This window comes from Agelaius phoeniceus, chromosome 14 (assembly GCF_051311805.1).
Source record: "Agelaius phoeniceus isolate bAgePho1 chromosome 14, bAgePho1.hap1, whole genome shotgun sequence".
In the NCBI taxonomy this organism is placed as follows: domain Eukaryota; kingdom Metazoa; phylum Chordata; class Aves; order Passeriformes; family Icteridae; genus Agelaius; species Agelaius phoeniceus.
In genome coordinates this window covers 12,115,903-12,138,961 of record NC_135278.1, presented here as the reverse complement: position 1 = coordinate 12,138,961, position 23,059 = coordinate 12,115,903, and the positions used below count along the sequence as shown (strand labels likewise).

The window sequence follows — 23,059 nt, the reverse complement described above, 5'->3', positions numbered from 1 at the left end:
CCGGGTTTATATAAGCGGCGGCGGCGGCGCGGGGCGCTCCCGGCGCGGGGCGGCAGCAGCAGCACCATGGCCCGGCGGGGCCGCGCCGCGCCCGCGCCTCACGGCGTCCCGCGCCGCCCGCCGCGCTAGAGGAGCCGCCGCCATGGGCTCGCACCTGCCGCCGCGTCCCGAGCCCCAGCTGGTGCTGCAGCTGGCGGCCGGCGCTCTGCAGGCGCAGAACTTGGAGGCGGCCGGCGGCGGCCTGGGGCCCGAGTGGCAGGTGCTGCTCGGGCGGGCGGACGCGCTGGCCTTCGGCGGGCGGCTGCACGAGGCGCTGCCGCTGTACCAGCTGGCGTCCCGCCACCAGCAGCTGCGCGCCGAGCAACTGGAGAAGCTGGTGGAGTGCCTGGCGCAGAGCGTCCGGATCAAAGAGGGACTGCCCGCCGCCGGGCAGCCCGCGGCACCCCGCGAGTGGGACGTCTTCAGGTGCCGCAAATGCCAGGGCTTCCTCTTCGAGCCCGTTTCCTTGCCTTGCGGACACACGTTCTGCAAAAAGTGCCTGGAGAGGGACCGGGCGCCCGAGTCCCGCTGCGTCCTGTGCAAGGAGGCGGGCGGCGCGGCGGCCGGGCAGCTCCTGCGGGTCAATGTCATCCTCAGCAACCTGCTGACCAAGTGGTTCCCCTGCCAAGTGAAGGCTTCGCAGCTCCGGCACGAAGGGAACCTCCTCTACAAGGAGAAGAAGCTCCAAGCCGCCCTGCAGAAGTACAATGAAGCGGTTAGCCTAGGTAAGGGCTCCCTCTCCTATCCCTCGCTGGTCCCCGCACCGGGGTAGGGATAACTTTCCACCGGCCGGGGCTCGCTGGCGGCCTCTCCGGCGCCTCTCGCTCCACCAAGCCCAGGGCTCGGCCGGGGATACCCCGGTGTGCGGGAGCGTGCCGGGGACGCACTCCCGCTCCCCGGGCCGGGTCCTGGGGCGGGTGTCCGGAGGGGAGCCCCAGGGAGGGGTCTCGGCTCTTCGGCCCGCGGTGAAACTGGGTCAGGAGAGCAGCGGTTGCGTAAGCCCGAGCTGCGGTCCGGCGGGGCTCCCCCCGGCCGGCGCCGTTGTGTAACCGGCGGAGCCGGGCGGGAGCGGAGCGCCGCGCCCTGGGCATCCCGCCGCGCCCCGGGAAGGGCTCCGGGCGCGGGATCCCCGCCGAGCACCCCCGGGCGCGGAGCAGCCGCTCGCAGCCCAGGCAGCGCCGGGGATGCGCGTCCGGGCCGCGGGCGTGTCCCGCACCCCCGGCCCGCCCGGCCCCGCGCTCCCGCCCCAGCGCCGGGAAGCGCCTGCGGGGCTGCGCAGGGAGAACTTTGGATGCGGTCCTTTTCATGCAGGCTTTCCTGAGAAAAAGTGACTCACGCTGCAAGTACTAAGTAGAAGTTAAAGGCAAGGTACTATAGGGAAGCGTTTCACTGAAATGAAAATGTTCCCAGCAAAAGTGCCCAGCCTTCCCCCAGCACAGGCTGTGTCCCGATGCTGCAGTGGGTGTAACTCGGTGATCGTTGTAACCCTACCTGATTCTTCATGCTGTACCTTCTTTTTCTGTGTTTTGAGCTCTGGCATGAAAAGAATTTATCACTTAAAAACTTTGATGCTACCAATTTTGAAACTCCTCCCTACAGTATGACAGCATCCCTCCTGCTGTTTTAAGTGTCTCCTGTGTGTCTCTACCAACCATCTGATCCTCAGTCAGTGCTGGTAATTTATTGTGTGAGTGTCTCAGCATTTATTTATGCAATGTTCTCTGTAGTTATATAAGACATAGCTGGCATTTTGTCTGGAGTTACCCAAAGAGGTTTCCAGATTTAATTTAGTACATGGATGTTTTGTGTGTTTGTGCAACTTGGAAGCACCAATATGTGTTTTTAAAAAAAAAATTAAAATTAAGGAATAAAGCTTATGTAACTAATTTCTTTTTACCTAATCAACCACTTTTTCTATTTCCTACAGCTCCAAATGACCACTTATTATATAGCAACCGGTCCCAGATTAACTCCACTTTGAAAGCTTGTGAAGATGCATTGCACGATGCAGAAACAGCGTGCAGGCTCCAGCCATACTGGTTGAAAGTAAGTTCTGACTCCAGTTGTACTTTTTTAAAACCTTGATAGTGCCCTGATAGAAAACAGTTGGAATGGTTAGACAGTGGAATCTGAGGGAGGCTTTAAGTCCCTGTAACTTTTGGACTCCTGCAATTTGCAGACATTTAACCAAAATATTCTTGAGCTTCCTGGGGTGAAGAAAGAGAGTGCTAGTCCTGGAGAATGAGCCATGGCTCTTAACCTTGACTTGGATGAATATCAATTTTGTGTACTCTCTAAAAATTGAATGCTAAGAACAAAATGACTATTTTAGAAGAGGGATGTAGGGAGGTAGATGTTTCCAGTATCAGTTGGGCTCAGGTGCTGTGAGAATCATACTTGCATGAGTGGGAGAATATCCTGTTTATGCTTGTAGTTTTCAGGACTCTTGTGTTTAGGCTCCCAGGCAATAGTGGTGTCTAGGTGTAAGGCATGGTTATAGTGACTTTTCCTGTCTAACTTTTCCTTCTTCAGAAAGATCTTTTGTACTTTCACTGTGGTTTTATTGCATATCCTCTTGACAAAAGCTGCAGCTGTGGATGTGTTTCCTTGCAGGGTCACCTAAGGAAAGGACAAGCATTAGCTAATCTGGGGAAAACAGAAGAAGCTTTAAGGGAGTTTCTATTCTGCCTTGCTCTAGATAGTGGGAACAAGACAGCCAAGTCTGAGGCACAAAAGGTGAGTTCCCTAAATCATCTAGATCTGCACAATTGTTTTCAGGAGCCTCTTATAAAGGAGGATACAATTTTTTTTCTTTTTCCCTCTCTCATTACTCTAGAGAGCTGGATGGAGATACAAATCCAGACTGTTGTTCACATTTGAGTCATGTATTGCTGATCTGAAGATAGGAAGGTAGCAAGAAAATATAATCAGCAGCCATTCAGTGGATACAGTTACAGTGCTAGCATCAAAAAATTTGAAGGAAAACTGAATTGTTAATAATTGCCACCCACAGACTATTGTGATTCTCAAATTTCTAATTGATTCCTAGCTTGGCAATCTATTCCCAATGCTGGAGTGCAGAAGAGGGGGAGTTGCTATTGAATGATGAATCAGGCCAGTGACTGGCAGAGCACAACACGCAGCACTCATCAAACTCCACTTGGGAGCAGCAGCTTTCTTCCTACTGCCAGTCATGCTGCCCCAGTGTCAGTGTGTGCAGGAGGTGTGGAAGAGGAAGCAGTCAACAAAGGAAGAGCGGTTTTAAAAATAGTTTTTTAGGGTTGCTAATAATTAATGCTAAATAAGCAAAAAAAATGGATCTGCAGTGAGGCTTTTTTCAGATGCAATTTACAATGTGTGGGAAGTCCTAGATGGCTTTTTTGAATACTGCTGTTTTGCCCACCCCTCAAATCTCTGGTATCCTGTAAATCAGTATTTTGACATCTGAAATTTTTTGTTGTTGTTGTCATAGTTAAAAGGCTCAGTGTTGCAATGATTATTTAGGGCAATAAAAATATAATAGTTTTATTTTCCTTTATGGTGGTGTATTTATGCCATTCTCAATCACTGGTGGGACGGGAACATTAAGGTTTCTATGTTCTGTAGCACATAAGGCTTTCTAAGCACAGTAGAATTCTTACAGTAAAACTTTACTCACAAAGGTAACAGACCTCAATGGTTGTAGTGAAATTAAATTTCTCTCATTTTATATATGGTTGAGATTTCAGCCTCTGAGGGTTTTTTTGTCACTGATGTTTGAGGGTTTTGTTTGCTTTTTTCCCCAGGGCTTCCATGCAGTCTTTCATTGTCATTATGTCATGATTTGTGCTCACAGTCATGCTGGAAGACTTTCTGTGCACTAGAGCAAAAAGACCAGAAACAAACAGATATGTTTCTAAATTCTGACTCCAAATAGCCATTTCCAAGACATTTAATTTCTGAGCAGTGGGGCTCTGAGAAAAACTAGGCTTCTTATGACTGAAAGAATTACTTGCACTCATCAGACACAGAGTTCATCCATGATGCAATATTTTACTGGGTCATTTCCAAGGCTGGTCACATAACAGTGACATACTGCATGTTACCAAATTCTTTGGGTGCAGTTGTGATGTTCTGCCTGTATTAACTGTCTGCCTGTGTTAGTTTGGACACAGTGTGATCCTGTGAAATCCTTTTTGGCTTTAAATAGAAATCTCAGCTGTCATGTGGCTTCCTCAGGCATCAGCAGGATCACCTCAGTAGTATGTTGAAATTAGTTTTTGAAGTGTGAATCTTATATTCATGTCTGTTTCTTTGCTTAAATATTCATCTGATAATCTATGCCATACAAGAGGCTTCAAGCTGCTACTTGAAACAGATTCACTTATTTTCTTATAGAAAATTAAAAAATGGTATTTTTCTACTGCCTACCTTTTTTGTATTCTGACATAAGTGAATTAAAAATAGCCACAGTTTACAATATCAGACACATTTACCCAACTGATCTTGGATTAAGCCTGTGAGATGAGTGCTTTCTGTACTAGTAAACTCCACTGAAAGATGATGTGCAGCAAAAAAAAAAAACAAACAAAAGCAATGACCCAAAAGCATTTAAGAAAGATATTAACAATTTCTGGTGAGCCCTGAACTGCAGGACAAAGAGGACAGAGGCATGTGTGTGTCACATCACAGAGAATGATTAGTGACTCTGTGGGCTTGTTTAACTCTGAAAATGTTCCTTGCTGTCTGTTTGGCCTGTATTGCATTAACATTAACAAAAGCTCTTGCACTCTTTGTTCCTACCCTCGTTTAAAGGACTCTTTAAATGGTTTTAACAAAATCCTGGGTGCTTCTTTCAGCTGTTCCCTTACTTGCTTTTTCATTTAGAGGTTGCAGGGAAGGAACTAAGCAGTGAAGTGTTCTGTTTTATATCACAGCTTCTACTTAGTTTGTTTTCACTGATCCCGGGAAATGCTCAGGAACACTTACCCGATATCCTGCAGCTGTTGTCACATCACTCTAGATTAAAGGGGAATCTCCTAAATTCAGTGGGATCTGGAGGCACCAGCCATAACCTACAAAGGTTGCTCAAGGTAAAGATCAAGTCTGATGTGTGGTTCTTAATTTGTTGTGTGTTTTGTGTTCACATTGGGAAGCCTTCTCTCCTTTTTGCCTCTGGGAGATAGGAGGATACATTTTCTCAAATTTTTACTGAGCTTCAGAACATACAAAACAGTGTTAACTTACTGAAGTCTCCTTATTTGACTTTTTTTTTAATAGAAGTCCTCTGTTCTGATACATTTTATGTCAGAATTAAGTGGGTTCTACTCCTGTAATTGTCTTTAGGTCTTCCAAGTAGTTGGTAGTGGAAAGGAGCCTCTGTAGATTGGATTTAGATATTCTCAAATGCTGTGAAATGCTAAAATCTAGAGCTTCAACTTGAGCTATAGCTGGTGATGCCAGTAATCAATTCATTCTATACTCTGTACAATGCTTACAGGTTATTGTAGGGCTACATAAGATATGTTAGCTACTTCATAACTTCGGTTTTGCAGCTGCAGTTTTGTAAATGGCTGCAGAAGTTTACATTCATAGGTTTGTAAGGATCACTTCTGCTTCACTGAGACCTGAACTTTGGGATGGGGTTTGCATATATTGTATATTCAGGAGAAAACTTGGCTAGTCCTTACAGACCGAGGTGGAGGTTTTGAGCTGCCTTGTTGAGACTGATACGAAACAATCAGTGGCCCCATGGAAAGGCTGTTGGGATATTCTGACAAGAAACCCTTTTGCATGACTTTGACAAAACCATTCAAGGGACAGTTCACTCATCTTCCTGCATGTTACACATCACAATCCAGTGTCTGGTTTTGGGTCCATCCAGGGAGGTGATGTTACAAAGCTGACAGGTGATGTCAGTGCAGGGGCTGCTCACAGGATGTCCTGTGACCATAGCAGATAAACCCTGAATGCTTTATCCTCTGAGAAAGGAATCTGGCTTACAAGAGGAAGCTCTGGACATTTTCTCTTTTATAAGTTTTGTGTGTTTTTACTGCTTCCTTAAAATGAACTGAATTATTTTGGTTTTTCTGTTGGTTGATACCATCACTGTGCTGTAAACAATATGCATTTTCCCATAGGTTCAGTGATAACAATATATTTAACATGAGATCTAGCCACATTTCTGCCTGAATCCAGTTTCACAACCTTTGAGCTTTAAAGCCACACAAAAGGGCTGAAAACCCTTAATGGTGGGGAGGGGAAATCAAGTTTATTGGTTTCTTGCTTTTTGGGGTTTTATTTTTTTAAATTAGGATTAGCAATTCTCAAACTCTTGCTTCTTGACCTACAAAGTCCTTCCTGGTGATCTATAATATTAAAGATTTTTGACAGGTTGAGTTTTTTCCTTACCAGGTTGTTGGAAGATTGGTCTAATGTTAGTCCTCTCTTCACACAGGTCAATGTGGAACAGAAAAAGGGTTTTTCCATTCAAGAGGAACCAAATGTAACTACTTCTGGTTGTTTGAGGAAACCTATACAAATTACAGAGAGCAAAAAGGACTGCTCAGAGGAGGAGAATAAATTCACCTCCATGCCAGAGTCTACTTTTCTCCTCTCTGAGAAATGCAGCCTCCTAAAAAGGAAGTGCTGCTCAGAGGAGGTGAGAAATGCTGAGGTGCCCTGCAAGCTGATGAAGAAAGGTATGCTTAATTACAGGACAGGTTCCATGGCAGGCCACCCATGGAATCTTTTCTTCTGTAAGATTCAGACAAAGAGGGACCAAATTCCACTTTGCCTTTTATCTTTTTTTTTTTGTCTAATCAAGGGATGCATGTTGTGAAAGCTTTACTGTGTGCAGAGAGAAAAAAAGTCTAAATAGGGGCAAAGAAGGTTGGGTCATGTGCTTTCCTCAGCAGAGCCCAGAGTCTTTTAAAGAACATCAGTGTTGCACATGGTCTGAGCACTTTCTATAATAATTCTAAAAGTTTTAAAGTACAAACTCTATTTGTTCTTGGTATCTGGCCTTGTTTTCATGCTGTGGGATGGATTTACAATGGTATGAGAGAAGAGTTTGTCTCACTTTAGACTTTCAGCACTAACAGAATGTTTTGACTTTGATTGCCAATGCAAGGCCAGATTGATCCCTCTGTAAGTGGCTATAATGTGACCAAAATTAAGGGGAGATGTGCTGATTTGTGCCAAGGCTTTTGAATTTGAAGCTTTGATTAGAAATTACTGTAATGATGCTTCATGGTTCAGTAAGTTGCAAGTATATACAACACACATTTAAATATCAGGTGCTGGTGTAAATACATGAGATGGCATTGTGCTTGCATGGTTCTGTTCAACTGCTTTTTTTTTTTCTTATTGATAGACATAGTTGATATTAGGGAAAATAGTACTGGACAACATATTCCATTTGAAGTTGTGGATCCATCAGATTTGGACTGCTCCTTGTGTATGAGGTGTGTTCTTTTCTCACAGATATCTATAGCTTTCCAGCTGTATCTTCCTCTCTTTTATGACCTAGAGATTTTTCTAGCTTGCTTACTTATTTTTGCCTGTGACATGAAATTAGCTTTGACTGTGATTGTTACTCCAGTGATGCATTTCTAGACCTTTGGTTCTGAGCACTGTTGATGAGTGGGCACTCTTTGATCTTCTGTGGGCTGGTGATTGCTTTGGAAAGGGCACACAGTCACGTGGGGCTTAAGCATGTTAGAGAAGGTGTCTGAAAGATTTGCTCTCACCTCTGACAGAGTGCACAAACCCACAGTTGTCACCTGGGAATTTGTGGAGCTGTTTGTCAGAAAAGCATAAAATACCTAAAGAGACCACATCCAGTGAATATTCTGAGTTTGCATGTGAAATGCTGTGTTGCTGCTATTGCAATAGGAGGATCCTGTGAGTTAGCAAGAGTGTGCTTTAACTCTTGCTTTAGAGATGTGTTCCTCACTTTACTGAGGCAGGCACTCCATTTGCTTGAAGATTTCTTCTTCCAGTAGAGAAAATTGTTGTTAATAAAGCAGCAGTTATTCCTGGGAACAGCAGTGGCTTAGTAAATCAAGTAGGAGTTGTCAACTGCACCTATTTTACTACTTGTTTTGTACAAAACATTTTCACTTTGGCAAATACATTGGGGGGGGGGGGTTTAGTGACTTAGAAATATTGGGAAGGTATTTCACTTGCTGCAGTGGGCGTTGCTTAGGTTGTTTGTTTTTTTTAATTATCCAGATTTATCTATAATTGGGGTTGGTTTTGCACAATATTTCAAAATTCTTAAATAGCAGATAGCCTCTTTAGGGATGTACTTCTGAAGGCTTGTGTTTTGAGAAATTTGGATTTTGTTGTTTGTATGCAGAGGAGGAGGCTTCAATTTGTTTTAGACAAACTGAAAGCTTTGAGGACCAACTGCTGTATTGTCTGATTTGCTTCTGCTTGGAATAAATCAGATCTGCCCCCTCTCCCTCTGCCTGTCTACAGCTGAAATATGTTCCAAAAGTTTGTGCAGCTGTCAAAACACTCAATAGTGCAAAGAGCAAAACTTTCCTCTAACAGAAAGCCACACAATTGGTCTTAGATGGTTTGGTGATTCTGCTTGTTTATCATTGTGTCCACAAAACATTTTTCAGATGTTATAAATAAAATTAATTAATCCTACTTTCTCATCCCCTATGTTAAATCAGAAACAGCCAGACTACAATACATTTGTGAAGGAATTAGCCCAAGGATTACTGTTTCCCTTATAGAATAGAGGATGGATAGGTGCTGTGCCTGGAATTGTAGTCCCAAATGCAGACTTTGCCTTCAGAAGGGTGTGGGCTTGGTAACATCACTGCACAAGGAGGGCTTGTGCTCAGGAAAGCTCTCCTAAGATCTTTCTGGTTATTTATGCAGACCCATTGTAATTACTTCCTGCCATGTTCTTCAGAAGCCTTTTGGGGTTTTGGTTCCTGAGTGCTTTGGTCTAATTACCCAGTAACCTACTGACCTGCTCACAATTAACTGCAGGAGCTGTTATTAACCTGTTTGTCTGATGGAGTGGCAAAAATGTTATTGATCTACCTTTGCTCCAGCAGCAAGCAGAAAATACAGAGTAGTCAAAGCAAGGTACTAGTGAGAAAAGGAGTGTTATTCCACAGCATCTTAGTTTCTGTGTTCCAGTAGCTCAAAATAATGTCATGACAAGTCGTGGTGTGTAGTATTTCTTTCTGCAAGTCGTGGAGCTTGTCCAGGTCCTCTTAGAGTTGTTAGGAAAAGCTGCTGCTGGCTTTTGTGAGAGCTAGGGCAGGCTCAGGAATCTTAAGAGGAGCATTTTCTCTTTATGCTGTGTTTCAGATGAAGTCAGTCCCAAATAATTACATATGCAATGCAGTGCTTACTGGAACACTGGGGTAGAATTCAGTGTTTCACATGGTTTAAGAGGTTTCTGTTCATGAAACAGTTAACAAGTGTTTTCAATTATACCATCAAGTTGCAATAAGATAGGTGTGGCATTTTAGATACTATTTCATATGTTCCATTGCTTAAATGTCAATGTTTTTAGTAACTAATGACATTTAATGAGCTCTCTATAGCAGTCTTGTTAAAAGCCAGTTGCATTCTTAAATACACTCATCTTGTCAAAGATGCTGATAAATGTGAGTTTATGTATTTTAATCTCCACATGTTTAACAGAACATAGTGTACTGTTTTGATAAACTAATACTTTTAAGAAAAATTATTAATTCACTTAAATTATAATGAGGCTAGTATTTAAGACCTTAAAATGTTCAGAGAGTATGTTATAAAATATAGTATATTCCAGACAATTTAGTATCTAGATTTGAATTGTTTCTATTTAAAAAAAAAACTTATGTGTTATTTACATCTCCTTAAGGTCTTTATTGACAAGGAAACATGACTTTGCAGCATTGCATAATCATAATAAGGAAAAAGTCTTTATATGAAAATAAGTGTCATAGAGGTCCTTGAAATGGGTAAAGAATAGGTACCATGATACTTTGAATACCTGCCCTTATATATTTAAATATTCTTCCAGATAAAATATGAACCTCCTGTCACTCATTTCCAGAAAAGCAGTCCCTTGAAGGTTAAAAACTCTATTAAAAAAAAATACCCATTAGAGCTGGCAATAATAGAATCATGCCAAGTCCTAGTTTATTGTAATTACTCATGTGGGCTATTACTGCAAATAGGTATTTTGTGCTTAGCTCCACACATATACAAGTAATCACAAAATTTCAGTAATAGTTGTGGAAGTATTGCTCAATTTCATTAGTGAAGTCAGATAGTCCAACTTCTGGGTCTGTTTATTGCTCACACAGAGGAAAATTAAAAGCTGCCTTGTTGGAAGTTCATGACAATATTGTCCCTCACATTTACTGAAGTCAGAGTTCATGGGCTGCCTTTCATGTTGGGTGGCAATAACAAAGTCTGTAGGCTGAATAAATACAAAAGTTGGTTGAAGAAATTAAAAGCAAGAAGAGACTTTGTCCCTGTAGTAGTCAGTAGTTAAGTTAGTAAATAAATTCAGCTATTTTTAGTAGCAACTTTTTTCTTTTGCTTTAGTACACGATATTGTTGTCTTTTTGTTCTTGGATTTTCCAATCTAGGCTCTTCTATGAACCTGTCACTACACCTTGTGGACACACCTTCTGTCTCAAATGTCTGGAGAGATGCCTGGATCACAACCCAAAATGTCCCCTGTGCAAGGAAGGGCTCTCAGAGGTAATACTTGGATTTTTTCAGCATAAGTTCAAGTGCTACTGGTAGGAACCACTTCACCTTCAGACAGCCTTGATATTTCCCAACACAAAAGAAATATTACATAACTCAGGAAGAATGTGAATTTTAAAATGCTCCTGTGAGTTGCCAAGCATGGGTAGTCTCTGTTCAAACCTTAGGACCAGGCCTGTACTTAGAAAATCTGTAGGTGATTTTTGCTTTCCAGATTTCCTAAGTGAATGTCTGTAACACAGGAAATAGTTAAAAAAACAACTCTTCAGTGGCAAGTTTGACAGATGATAGAATCACAGACATCAGAAAATGGGGTGATGTCCTTTGCACAGGCACCAAACACTGTGAAGTGCTGGATGTTCTAACTGCTTGTGTGTGTTCTTACTGCAGTGTTTGGCTATGAGGAAATATTGTAAAACAGTGCTAATGGAGGAGCTAATAGCCAGATATCTTCCAGAAGAACTCACTGAAAGGAGAAAGATTTATGAAGAGGAAATAGCAGAGCTTTCCAAGTACGTAATCCATTTATGTAAAATCCCATCTCTAATTCTGCTGCTGTTGGCTGGGAGTGGCTCTGGCTGCTGTGGAACATGAGCTGAGATGCTGATAGAGCTTCTTTCTCTGTACCATGTGATTTCAGAGAACAGGGTCCAGGGGAAACTGTGCTTGAGTGAGCATAATAACTAGAACTGTGCTAAAGAATAAAGAGAAGTAGAAGAAAGAGAATAAAGAGAAGTAGTAGAAGTCACTTTATAAACAAAGTACAAAGCAATGTGTCTCTTTCAGTGGACCTCTGTGAAAGGCACAGAGTGAGAAGCAGTCTGACAAGATGGGGTTTGGAATGTACTGGATAGGGAAGAAATGGGATTAAGGAAAATAAAGAAAATGAAAGCAATAATAGAGATCCAATAATACTTTCACAAACAAATCCAGAAAGCTTAATGAACAAACTGTCTGCTATTAAGTGGTATATAATTTTCTAGAGTATTTAGTCAGTTAAAGGGAAAATAGTTTTAGCTTTTACTATTCCATTAAGAATGAAATTAAGCTTTTACCAATAATTTTAGCTTTCGTTATTCCATTAAGAATTTTATGCTAAAGATGCTATAATTTCTATTTAAAGATGTCACAATTTTAAAGCATATGAGCCTTATGAGTCAGTAGTTTGGTAAAACGTCATACCTGATTTGTCCTTTCTTTCTCACAGCCTAAATAAGAATGTTCCCATATTTGTGTGCACCATGGCCTATCCCACAGTGCCCTGTCCTTTGCATATCTTCGAGCCCTGCTACCGGCTGATGATCCGCAGGTGCATGGAGACAGGCACCAGACAGTTTGGGATGTGCATCAGCGACCCTGTCAAGGGGTGAGTGAACAGCTTGGACCATCTGAGGCACCTTCTTAGTCTGGAGCCAGTGGAGAGGAGCAGAAAGGTCCATGGCTGTAATATCTGTGGCAGCTTTCCAGTAAAGTTTCTTCCTGATCATGCAGGTTAAAGACATTGAGGAGGCAGAAGTTTCTCTTGAGCACTTGGATTCTGACTAATATGATGGTCTGTTCTCTCAAAACACTCAGAACTGAATGTGTGTCACATGTGACTGAGCTGCAGACCTTCTGTAATACATAAAAAGCAAGTGTATTTTTCTCCTGCTTTTAAATCTGTTTTGGCACAAGAAATCAAAATGGCAGCAAGGTGTGTCCTTGGGCTAAATTTCCTTAAATTATAGGATATGTTTGTATCCTTTATATATTTATAGTGGTGGCTGCAGAGCTATAACATGACCTTCATAAGGACTGGCTGAGCATTTACATTGAGCCATTTATGGTCAGTCTTAGGTAATTTGACTTCAATGTTTGACTCTATTTAGCTTTTCTTCCTTCTTTTTATGCTGTAAACTTAGTGGGTATGTATAGTCTGTGAAAAATATGATTTGCAGAAAATACTCACCTGCAAAGTAAAATATGCTGAAATAGTGCAAACACTTTTTTCTTCATAGATTTCCTTGTCCTTTCATAATGCTAATATTCTGAATTGCACTTGTCCTTCTGTACAAACTGACTGAACATATTAGGATTATGAAGAAAGTTTGCTTCTGATCTGTGTATCTTTCTGTTTCATAAGATGTTTCCTGTATTCCAAAACATCCAGTTAGCATTAATCAGATTAGACAGTCTGAATCTTCCTGATAGTTTTGCAAACAATTGTGGAATAATTTGAACTAGAGCAGGTCAGTGCTATGAACAATAGAAATGAGCTGACATTGGTAAATACCTTTGTGGCAGGGACTGGCTGCATGGCAGCTCTGTGGAACTCAGGGTGGAGAGAATAAGATTTGTTTACTTGCTTTTGTTCTGATTTCAATAGGTTTGCAGATTATGGCTGCATTCTGGAGATAAGAAATGTTGAATTCTTTGCTGATGGTCGCTCTGTTGTAGACAGCATTGGCAAGAGGAGATTTAAGGTGATCCAGCACAGCCAGCGTGATGGATATAATACAGCAGATATTGAGTACATTGAGGATCAAAAGGTAAGTTCAGAAATATTTCATTTAAACTGTATTATGTGTGAATTATGTGAAATTCTAAGCAAGTATGTTTTTAGGGAGTTCTTTTTTTTTTTTTGTAGACGTTTCTAATAAAACAAACTTGTGGTATTTAATAACTGCTCATGGTTAAGGTGGGACACATATTAGTCAGCACAAGCATGCACACACACTGCCCAAGTACTGAAGAGTGTTTCCTGGAGGTATTTATCAGAGGACCAGACTAAGGGAATCCAGTCTGAGCTCGTACTGCTCTTCTGGACAGAATAACTGCAGTTTATAAGAGGGTGGAGGGGGAGCCCTGCACCGTTTGTATGGAAGCCAATTTTAAAATCCCTATTCAGGTAGGAAACAGCAGGATTGGGTGCACCATAACCTTCAAAATCGCTTGCATTAATTCTTTAGAGATTTTGGTATGTAATGGGAAGATAAACTGTCTACTCTGAGGTTCGACTGTTTTTTTGTTTTTTTTTAAAGCTTTGCACAATCTTTTTTTCCTGTTTTTGTGCACTATTTGTGTAAAGGTTTCTTCATATGAAAATCCAGAAACTGCAAATTCTACAAATAGATATTTTTGGTTTAGAATACAGGCAAAGTGAAGAATTTGGTTAGTGGAGGGTCATCAGAAGGGGAAACACCAAATGAACTCTCACTATTTATTCCAGAACTCTTTTGGCATGTTTTTTTTTCTTTTTCTTTCCTTTACCCAACCCTGAAAATCCTATGCCTTCCCCAGCATGCAGCCTGAACTAACAGTAACCTTCCCCCTCTCATTTCTTATTCCAGGTGCAAGGACAGGAGTATGCTGCATTACTTGTTCTCCATGACTCTGTCTATGATCAGGCCTATACGTGGTTTAACTCCCTCAAGCAAGCACTCAAAAGTCGAATTCTCAGTCATTTTGGTCCAATGCCAGCTAAGGATCCTGACCCACAGGTATCCACAATCAGTGGCTTATGTAACTTTTAGGGACAGAAATAGCAGGGATATCCGATAAGCTGGCAGGCATTGTGTTTTAAGATGAAAATATGAATACTCTGCATTTACCCCACGTAAGCTGAGCCTCTAAATTCTGTTGCCACACACCAGTGGTAGCACAGTTGCAAAGAAAAAGTTTGTATTTAATGTTGATAACTGAGGCTATTTATCTCACTGCATTAATCCCAGGAGACTGAGCTGCCTTTTTGCCTGCTCTACTTCCCCAGTTAAATGACTGAGAGTAAATAGGCGACTGGAAACTTCTACTTTTGATAAAAGACTGCAAATGGTGGGGTCCTAAAATAACAGAATATAACAACAAGAGCTAAATATCATAAAGTGTCATAAAGTATGGAGAAGGAATCCCAAGGATCTGGGTCAGTAATAACATGGGAAGAAAACAGATTTTTAAAAATCCAGAAGGCCTATAAATTGTTCCTAGCAATAGAAATGCATCCAATCTTAACATTCTATTTTTAGGAAAGGTGCCACTTGTTTGTAACCTGTTTCAGGCCAGCCAGTAATGACCAGCCATTAGGCTGGCAATGAAATAATCCACTTGCTGCGTTGCTATCGACAACCGCGTTTCAGAGTTAAATCCTCAAAACCAGCCCCTGACTTCTAATTTATATTTTTCCCCCTGACTGCAGGCAAACCCCAATGGGCCAGCCTGGTGCTGGTGGGTCCTGGCTGTGCTGCCCCTGGAGAACAGAGCCCAGCTGCCCTTCCTGGCCATGCAGTCGCTGCGGGAGCGCCTGAGCGGCATCCGCCGCGTGCTGACCTTCATGGCGCGCGCCCGGGCGCGGTGACGCCGGCGCTGGAGCTGGGCAGCTCCCACTGCCCCTGTCACTCCAGTAACTGCAATAATGTCTTACAGATCTGAGTGTGTCAGGATGCTTCAAGCCCTGAGCTTCAAAGAGAATGACTTATAAAGAGCAGGGGATGTTTATGGATACTTCAATAGTTTCCGTTCGGAGCTGAGACAAGTATTCAATCGCTGCACTGCTAAATTCATAACAAATGTGATAGAACAAAAAGTGATCTTGTTTGCCATAAACCTTTTAAAAATCTTAAGGGTTTTTTTAATTTATTTTATTTTTATTTTTTAGTGGATAAAGGATAAACTGTGCAGTTTAATGTGAAGCAGAAATAATAAGGTTAATGCGTTATTTCAGTGAACTGCAAAGTCTTTTATTCAAATGGTTCAGGTTTTATATAGCATTGTGTAAAATAATGTTCACAACTTCTGTTTGATAATTTATTTTTGCACTATGATTTTTTTGTTTCAAAATGTATATTATTTATGTGTTCATTCACTAAAGGAAAGTGAGCTGCTCTATTTATAGTGTTTTTACCCTGTATTTATGACTGGGGACAAAAATGATGATTCTTGCAGTGCACAAGCAACTGCTTTGATAATTTTTCAGTTATTTGTGTTCAAATACTTTGAATGTTTTTCTACTCATCCCCAGTTCTGCTGTAGCTTAAGAATGCCCCCAAAACATCCTGCCTTGAAGTCTTCAAATACACAGATTGTCCAAGTTAATTCAAGCACAGCTGTTGAAGGTTCATCCTATGCTTGTGGAGAGGTTCCTGATGCAACCAAACAGTCAAGCACCTGCTTAAGCATGTGTTTATGTGCTTGGTAAATTCAAGTACTGATGGTTGATGTCAGTGGGAATTGACCATAGTGTTGACAGAAGGATCTAACCCCTAATATTTCACAGAACAGAATAACTTGAAGTTGAATTTATATCTGAACTCTTTCTTGCAAAAATGGACAATGGCTACAAACAACTGCGAAGAAAGAGCTGCAATATATGGAAAGTGTCTTATCCTAGAGAAAACTGGAAGTACTGGTGTCATTTCATTGTAGGCTAATACCTAGATTTTTTTTTTTCCATCAACTCTTATTGCTGTTAAAAGATGAGTTTTATTTCTTTTAAATGTTTGGTGGGGTTTGGCTTTGGAGTGTGTGTATGGGAGGGGGAGGGGGGAGTTATTTTGAACTGTAGGACTCAGAGGGTAGTTTGTGTCACATAAGAAGGAATATGTTGTAATAAATGCTATTTATTTCACCCCAATCTTCAGGTTTCTGTTAGCTTCAAATCTCTACCCAGCCATTGCTTTTCTCTTAAGAGATTGGGTAGTGTTGCTAATAATAGTTATCTCCCAAGGAAGGCAAGTGAATTTTAGCATGATTACTTCTAGCTATAAAGCAGGTAAAAATAGGGCAGAAATGAGAACAGGAAGTATCTTGGTTTTGATTTTTTTTTTTTTTAATCAACAGTTCATGTACTTGTTTTGCTGCTTGTATTGCTTACAGTGTACCACTTTCTGGGACTGCTCTTACTTCCATCTGATTTTTACTTTCACTGATTTCAATGTGAGCAAAACTGGGCCTTTATTCTAAGCTACTGTTTTCCTTTTCAGTGGCAAAAACTAGAATGAAGTGAGAATGTTATGGAATGCTATAAATTTCTTTGGGGTTTTTTTATGCAGGATAGCACTCTGCCATTTCATGCCTTTATGAAAAAAATGCAGTAGGATTTAATGGAACTTTTCTGCACGTTTTTCCATTATCTCATCAGAAATATTTGTTAGTTAAAATTAGTTTCCATAAAGCTACCTTTGTTCCCCTTTTGTTAAATTCTGTAGAACTTTTTTATAAGGGTACCAAAGAAACTAATGGAAGACAAACATGTTTCACCCTTGTGGTGCACATGGAATCTGTGTCCTGTTTGCATTGAGCTACTTTGGAAATGCTGTAACTTCCTTCCATACTGCTGGGTTGCTGCACTTCCTCCATGAGTGGTATTTGGCATACTCTAAACAATGTAGAAAAACACCTACATCTTCTGAACAGTACCAAGTGATGGTGGCTGACACCTGCTATGGCAATTTGTGTTCATAAGTCAACAAAGTGATTTCTATTTGTTTGGAAGTGAAGCTGCATTAAATGCAATTCTTCCACAAATCCTTATGTACTATTGCACAGCATAAGTGTCTCATATTGCTCCCACAGGAAAAAAAGCTTCCACTTTTCTTACTTTTATCTGTGAGAAAAGGAGCTTAAATACCTAATTTAAACTGTTTTCTCACTGATGTAATTATTTTTTTTATCCTGCATGCTGTGTCTTCTACATACTCATTCTGCCTATTTTGTTGTTTTAGAAAAGATGTCATGGAAAGAATCCTTGATTTTAAAGATGAATATTGTCTTTTCTGTTACCCTTGAGTAAAGCTGCCAGAATTTCCAAGCAGAGACTTGTGTCCATGCCCTGCATCGTGAGCACCCAGTGCATTTGTTGCAGCCTGGAAACACTGGACCTACTGCATGTAATGCAAACAGGTGATCTGCATGCACAACAAATCAAAATTCCATCTGTACAGGTACAGTAGCATTCTTGCTGGGGCTGCTCTATGGCCACACATCCTGGATTAATGGCTAAAGTCTGAAAATTCCATCAGAAATGAAAACCAATACTGAGAAAGATATATGCTAATGAACACAAACCTGTCCAGGAAAAACTAGTCAAGGAGTACCCTTAGCCTTCATTGTGTTGAGATGGTAAAGTTTCAGTAATGATGCTTAAAACAAAAAAAAATCTAGGTTTGCCACACTACCACTGATTTTTTCAGTTGCATAAATAAGTACAAGGATGTAAATGCAACATTTATCACAGGCATGAATAAACAGCTGAACAGATTTAAAAATACCTTCAGTTTAATTATAGAAAGAGCATTGATCAGATAAAATACTAATTGGGGGAATATTTTATTTAAGCTGCTCACATTTTTCTAGACACCAAACCCAGTTTTATAACCAGTCCTGCTCATCTGCTAAAAACAAAAAACCCAACAAACCAAATCATGATTCCAATTTGTATTTCCTGTGTGGTCAGAAGTATTGATTAATTGTTGTGGGAGCATAGGCTGCTTAGACAGTAGTTCAGTAGTTTTAATAATGAAATGATAAAATGGTGTGATAGGCCTTTATGCTAAGTCTTGAGTGACATTCTGGTGTTAGCTGTAAAAGTTCCTCTTGCTGTTTTTCTGTAATTAATTTGAGTGCTGCTATCTTCCATGACAATGTAGCAATAAGAGATACCAGCTGTCAGACCTGTGGCTCGCCGTCCTTCTGTCCTGCACCACTGCTCACTGACAGAACACCTCAACCATGGATTTATTAATCCAAAGATTGTTTTAATCTTAAAAAAAAAAATAGTGGATCTGGATGTAGCAGGTTAATCTGTGCTGTAGAGAAAGAGCTTCATAGAGTTGAGTTCTGGTTTAGATGGTCTTTCACAGAATCAGAATCCCAGGTTGAAAGGGACCTCAAGGATCAGCTGGTCCAACTTTTCTTGGCAAAAGCATGGTCTAGACAAGGTGGCCCAGCAGGCAATCCAGCCAAATCTTACAGGTGCCCAATGTTGGGAAATCCAACTCTTGCCTGGGAAGATTACTTCAGTGGCTGATTGTTCTCATTGTGAAAATTTTTCTTTTTAATGATTTCTACTTGGTGCTGAAGTTTTACTGGTGTTTAAATCAATGACAGGGGTTGTATTTAAATGTAATGTTTAGGAATGGAGAACATGTTCACAAACACTTATTTAAAAAAGAAAGTGAAAATTATCTATAGGGGTTTTGTGCATAAAAACCCTATGGACCTATATGCACTTAGGGTAGTGCTCCCCATTTCCCCCAAGTCCTACATCAGATGAACACAATCCCTCTTTTCAACCCCTGCTTAGTTCTCATTTAATTCACAACTGAAACTGTAACTAGTGCAGCATGTAGTTTAGGAGCTGGGGTTTATTTCCAAAGCCCAGCAAATCACTGGAAGTCTTATGGCAATAGCAAAATGGTAGTTTGAGCAAAGTCACTCTCTTGAAACACTTTGCTAAATAAATATTGTCTGAAAGAAGAAAGAAACTAATCTGCTTAGACAGGATTAAAATGGTGGATAATAAAAACCTGAACTATTACATTGACTTACTCATCCAGGTATCATGTGAAGTGCTTACTGATGTTTGATTTTCATAAGGTCTAAAGTAACCCTCACATAGAAGTGCCTGTATTCTGTTATTGCCATTCTTGAGCTTTTTAATAGTCATAGCCATATATTTTATAAATATAAAACATATGCAGCTTTTAATCTTTACATTCAGTTTGCAGAACAAAGGTTTACAGAGCAGAAGTGTAGCAAAACCAATGTAATAGCTTCTATAATTCCCTGATAAGGAACAGGAGAAGTACAAAAATGAGGAGCAAAAGACTATCTGTGTAAGATGTCTTAATTTGGAACCATATACTTGTCCAATTTAATTCCATCAAGCTATGTGGTTACAAGAGTGCCAGAAATATATCTATCAAGCCATTTTAAATAAAATGTTTTGTGGACTTGTATATTCCATTTGTTTGTAAAACATCCTTTTGTGCACTGTAATGAACTTGAAATGAAACTTAAGTTATACTCTCATATCACTGGACAGAATACTGTTCAGCTACCTCTACATAAGTTTGAAGTAATTTGTTTTTTTCCAGATTTGTTTGCATTGTCATAAAAAATATATTTTAAAAAATCATAGTCCAAAGAACCTGTATGTGTTTGTAGATGTACTTATAACTATGTTGTACCAACAGTCTGTGTGGAGAGTTGTTTCCTAATTAAAATTTTTGTCTTCTTTACTCTTTGGCTTGCATAACAACTACAGAGGCAAACAAATATTACAGGGGAGCTGCTTTTTGCAGGTCTTTTAGATAAAGGAACAAAGAACAACTCCTCTATCCTGCAGTCACACTACAACACTTGAAGTCAAGAAGCCAAACCATAGAAATTAAGTTGTTCAAACCTCAAATGTTGTAAAACATGACAGCATGTGCTGCTGGTTTTTGGGGGGGTTTTGGGCTTGGTTTATTCCCCCTCCTCTCTTCCTTTGTTGCTGTGGTAAAGTGAAAAGGCCTGGCTTACTGCACCACCCTGCACTTCTGTGGGCTTTTATTCCTCTGCTGCTTTACTATTTGCTTTACAGGTTGCTGTGATTTAAACCTATGACCAGGATCCCTTTTCATGTCTCAGGCAGGAGTGCATCCCAGCCACATTTAAGCTGTGTCTATGTGGTGATGAAAGGGCTATTTTCAATGATGACCACTTCAGAAGTTCCATCAAACTCCACAGAGAAAGCTAAAGAACACCTTCATTCATAAATTCAATACTAAGAGTTTATTCTACAAAAAATATGAAGATTGGAAAATTTTTTGCAAGTTACATATGTATAGACTGCTTCCTTTGCCTTGTCATTTGAGCAGGTTGGAGCATGCTTGTGACTTGCTGCCTAAGCCCCAGCCACTGCTGGGGTCAGAGGTTGCCTTGCTGGCCTCTTATGTAAGCTTGTTCAGGCTCTGCATCTACTTTAGAATCCAGGGCACAGGCTAAGCCTACAACTCAGTATGTCAAGGTCTCTATTATCTATAACAAAATATATTTGTGTCTGATCAGAGGAAGTTTTGGTTGAAGTGCATTTTCATCAGGAAATAGTAAATAATCCAAACTGGACCTTTTCTTGGGAACATGTTGATTTAAACTATTCAGTCATAACTTTAGTTTTAAAAGCTTTAAGAGTGGTTATGAAAAAGAGGGGTTTAGATGCAATATGAAACAGAATTTAACCCAAATATAGGATAGCAAAATATTTCCCAACTACTTTCTCACTATGTCCTCGTTTTATAACTGTACCTACACAGATTGATTCAAATGGTATTTGAAATATGCTAAAGTCATCCACACTTACATAATGCTTCATATTAAAATGATCATTAGCAATTTTGGATGATTTCTATCCTGTGAAGCAGTTAAAGGAAAGCCACTGCCTCCAGTCAGCCTTTGCTCCCCAGTTCCCTGACACAGGACTCTGTGCTGACTTTGCTGTGCATGGGATCAGGACCCTGTGCCATGCTGGCCAAAGGGACATGGGACTGGCTGTGACCTGCCCCAGCTTCAAAATGTTGTCAGTAACATGTTTTTATTCTGTAAATGAGATGCCACAAAATCCTGGAGCATCTCTTAATGCGCCGTTGTTCTCTGTGTGACTGGGTGAAAGGTACAATGGCAACAGTTTTATCTTCAAAAGAGGTGCTGATTTCTTAATTTCAACAATTCTTTAGCCTCTACTGTAGGATCCATAGATTGCCTGGTCTTTGCTCCATACTACTCACAACCAAGGATGAGGTAAGGAATGCCATCTCTCAGCCTCTTGGCCACATGTACAGATGAAAGACTAGAAACTGCTTTACTAAACTATTTAGGGCTAGGATGGGTTTTTAAAGGTCTTCCTGATTTTCAAACAGGCTTTTATCATCAGTCACTAATATCAAGCTCTCTAAAACCTACACAACAAAAGAACTCGTTACATCATGCTTACTAGACAAGAGTAATTTTATATTTTAACTACACAGATAACTTGTATATTGATACCAAGAATTGATATACAGAGGCTACTAGAAAACTGATGGAAAGAACAAGCTTTGCTATGAAGACCAGCCTTCAGCTGACTCATACTAAATACTTTACTTCTCAGGACAGGATGATTTTCAAGTTGCTAAAGCCCAAAAATCACTGGCTGGAAGAATCTATATAATGGAAGTATGCACATGCTGTCAATACCTGTTTTATGCTGGTGTAACATCTTTTGTTTCAGTAGATCTGCTCTTGATTTATAATTCCATATAAATGAAAGTAGAATTAAGCTATTTATGTAAGGGACTTTATATAACTGACTTATGCTGTATTATGTGATGGCAAAAAAACCAAGCACATGTCTCTTTTGTGTTTTCTATGAGCTACAGAAAGATTTTGTGAAAGTAATGCTAGCAATAAACAGTTTTCTCTTTGAGACATTAGAAATTCATTCTCATCCACAGGGAGGTTTTATCATGAGTAGAATACAGGGTAATAGATGATACGATAATGTGGAAGGATTTTAGCAAGTCTGCAGACAGTCTAGAAAATGTGAAAGCTGCACATCACAATTTAGACTGCAAATCAGTTCAACAAAGCAATTGTTATTCAGGCTCTTCCTTGGATGAGTCAATGATTTGTACTGTGACTATTAGTACTGAATGTACCATCTAAAATTCATTTTGAAAGATTACTGAAGCATTAATGATTTTAAAATTGGTTCTACAAGTATTTTTTTTATCAATGAGAAGTCCAAACACTATCAAGGCTAAAGAGCATAACACAGGGATTTTCAACATAGCAGAATTAGGGTTTTTTTCACGTGCTTTTACATTGTTTTTACTCCTTAGTGAACAATGACTATATAATATTTAGGAAATCAGGGTCAGTAGAGTAAATGCTTCTGTAGCAATGTGGCAGACACACCTTTCATAACTCATAAAGTCACTACTGGAAAGGCACAACTGGGTCACAGAAGTGCATGGTGGGATGCTGCTTTCCAGTTATGCAACCAGGGTAACTAAAGGTTAGAGCAAGTACTTGAATAACGAGCTTTTTGCCAGAAAGAGTGGAACAGAAAAACAGTGTTTTTAAATGCTGGCTTCTGAGCAGCAGCCGCCTAACGTGTCTCGTTAGGAGTCATCACACCGAAATAGAACCGGATGCGTCAGAACTTTGAAGAATGGCAGCTCAACATCCCAAAAGAAAAATACATCTGCTTGTGTTCCAAAAGCAGATTCTACCGGTTCTCTCTTTCCCACAGATGATACTAGAGACATTTGCAGCATGCTGCTCCACTTTTTCTCCTGGCTCACTGTAA

The 23,059-nt window shown here is 40.4% G+C and overlaps 1 protein-coding gene across 2 annotated transcripts; it reads left to right on the top strand.

Annotated features, from left to right (window-relative positions):
* The first annotated feature begins 29 nt into the window (after nucleotides 1-29).
* Nucleotides 30-19,970, top strand: LONRF3 (LON peptidase N-terminal domain and ring finger 3). Of its 2 annotated transcripts, XM_054641507.2 has the most exons (12): nucleotides 32-764; nucleotides 1,967-2,085; nucleotides 2,653-2,775; nucleotides 4,956-5,111; nucleotides 6,476-6,719; nucleotides 7,394-7,484; nucleotides 10,635-10,749; nucleotides 11,149-11,270; nucleotides 11,966-12,124; nucleotides 13,124-13,286; nucleotides 14,088-14,237; nucleotides 14,930-19,970. In XM_054641507.2, the coding sequence occupies exons 1-12, from the start codon at nucleotides 143-145 to the stop codon at nucleotides 15,086-15,088; spliced, it is 2,223 nt and encodes a 740-aa protein (XP_054497482.1). In that variant the 5' UTR covers nucleotides 32-142; the 3' UTR covers nucleotides 15,089-19,970. The 2 variants fall into 2 exon arrangements, with proteins under 2 accessions (XP_077041924.1, XP_054497482.1); XM_077185809.1 differs by lacking the exons at nucleotides 13,124-13,286; nucleotides 14,088-14,237; nucleotides 14,930-19,970 and adding an exon at nucleotides 12,250-12,400 and having other exon boundaries at nucleotides 30-764.
* Nucleotides 19,971-23,059: the final 3,089 nt, after the last annotated feature.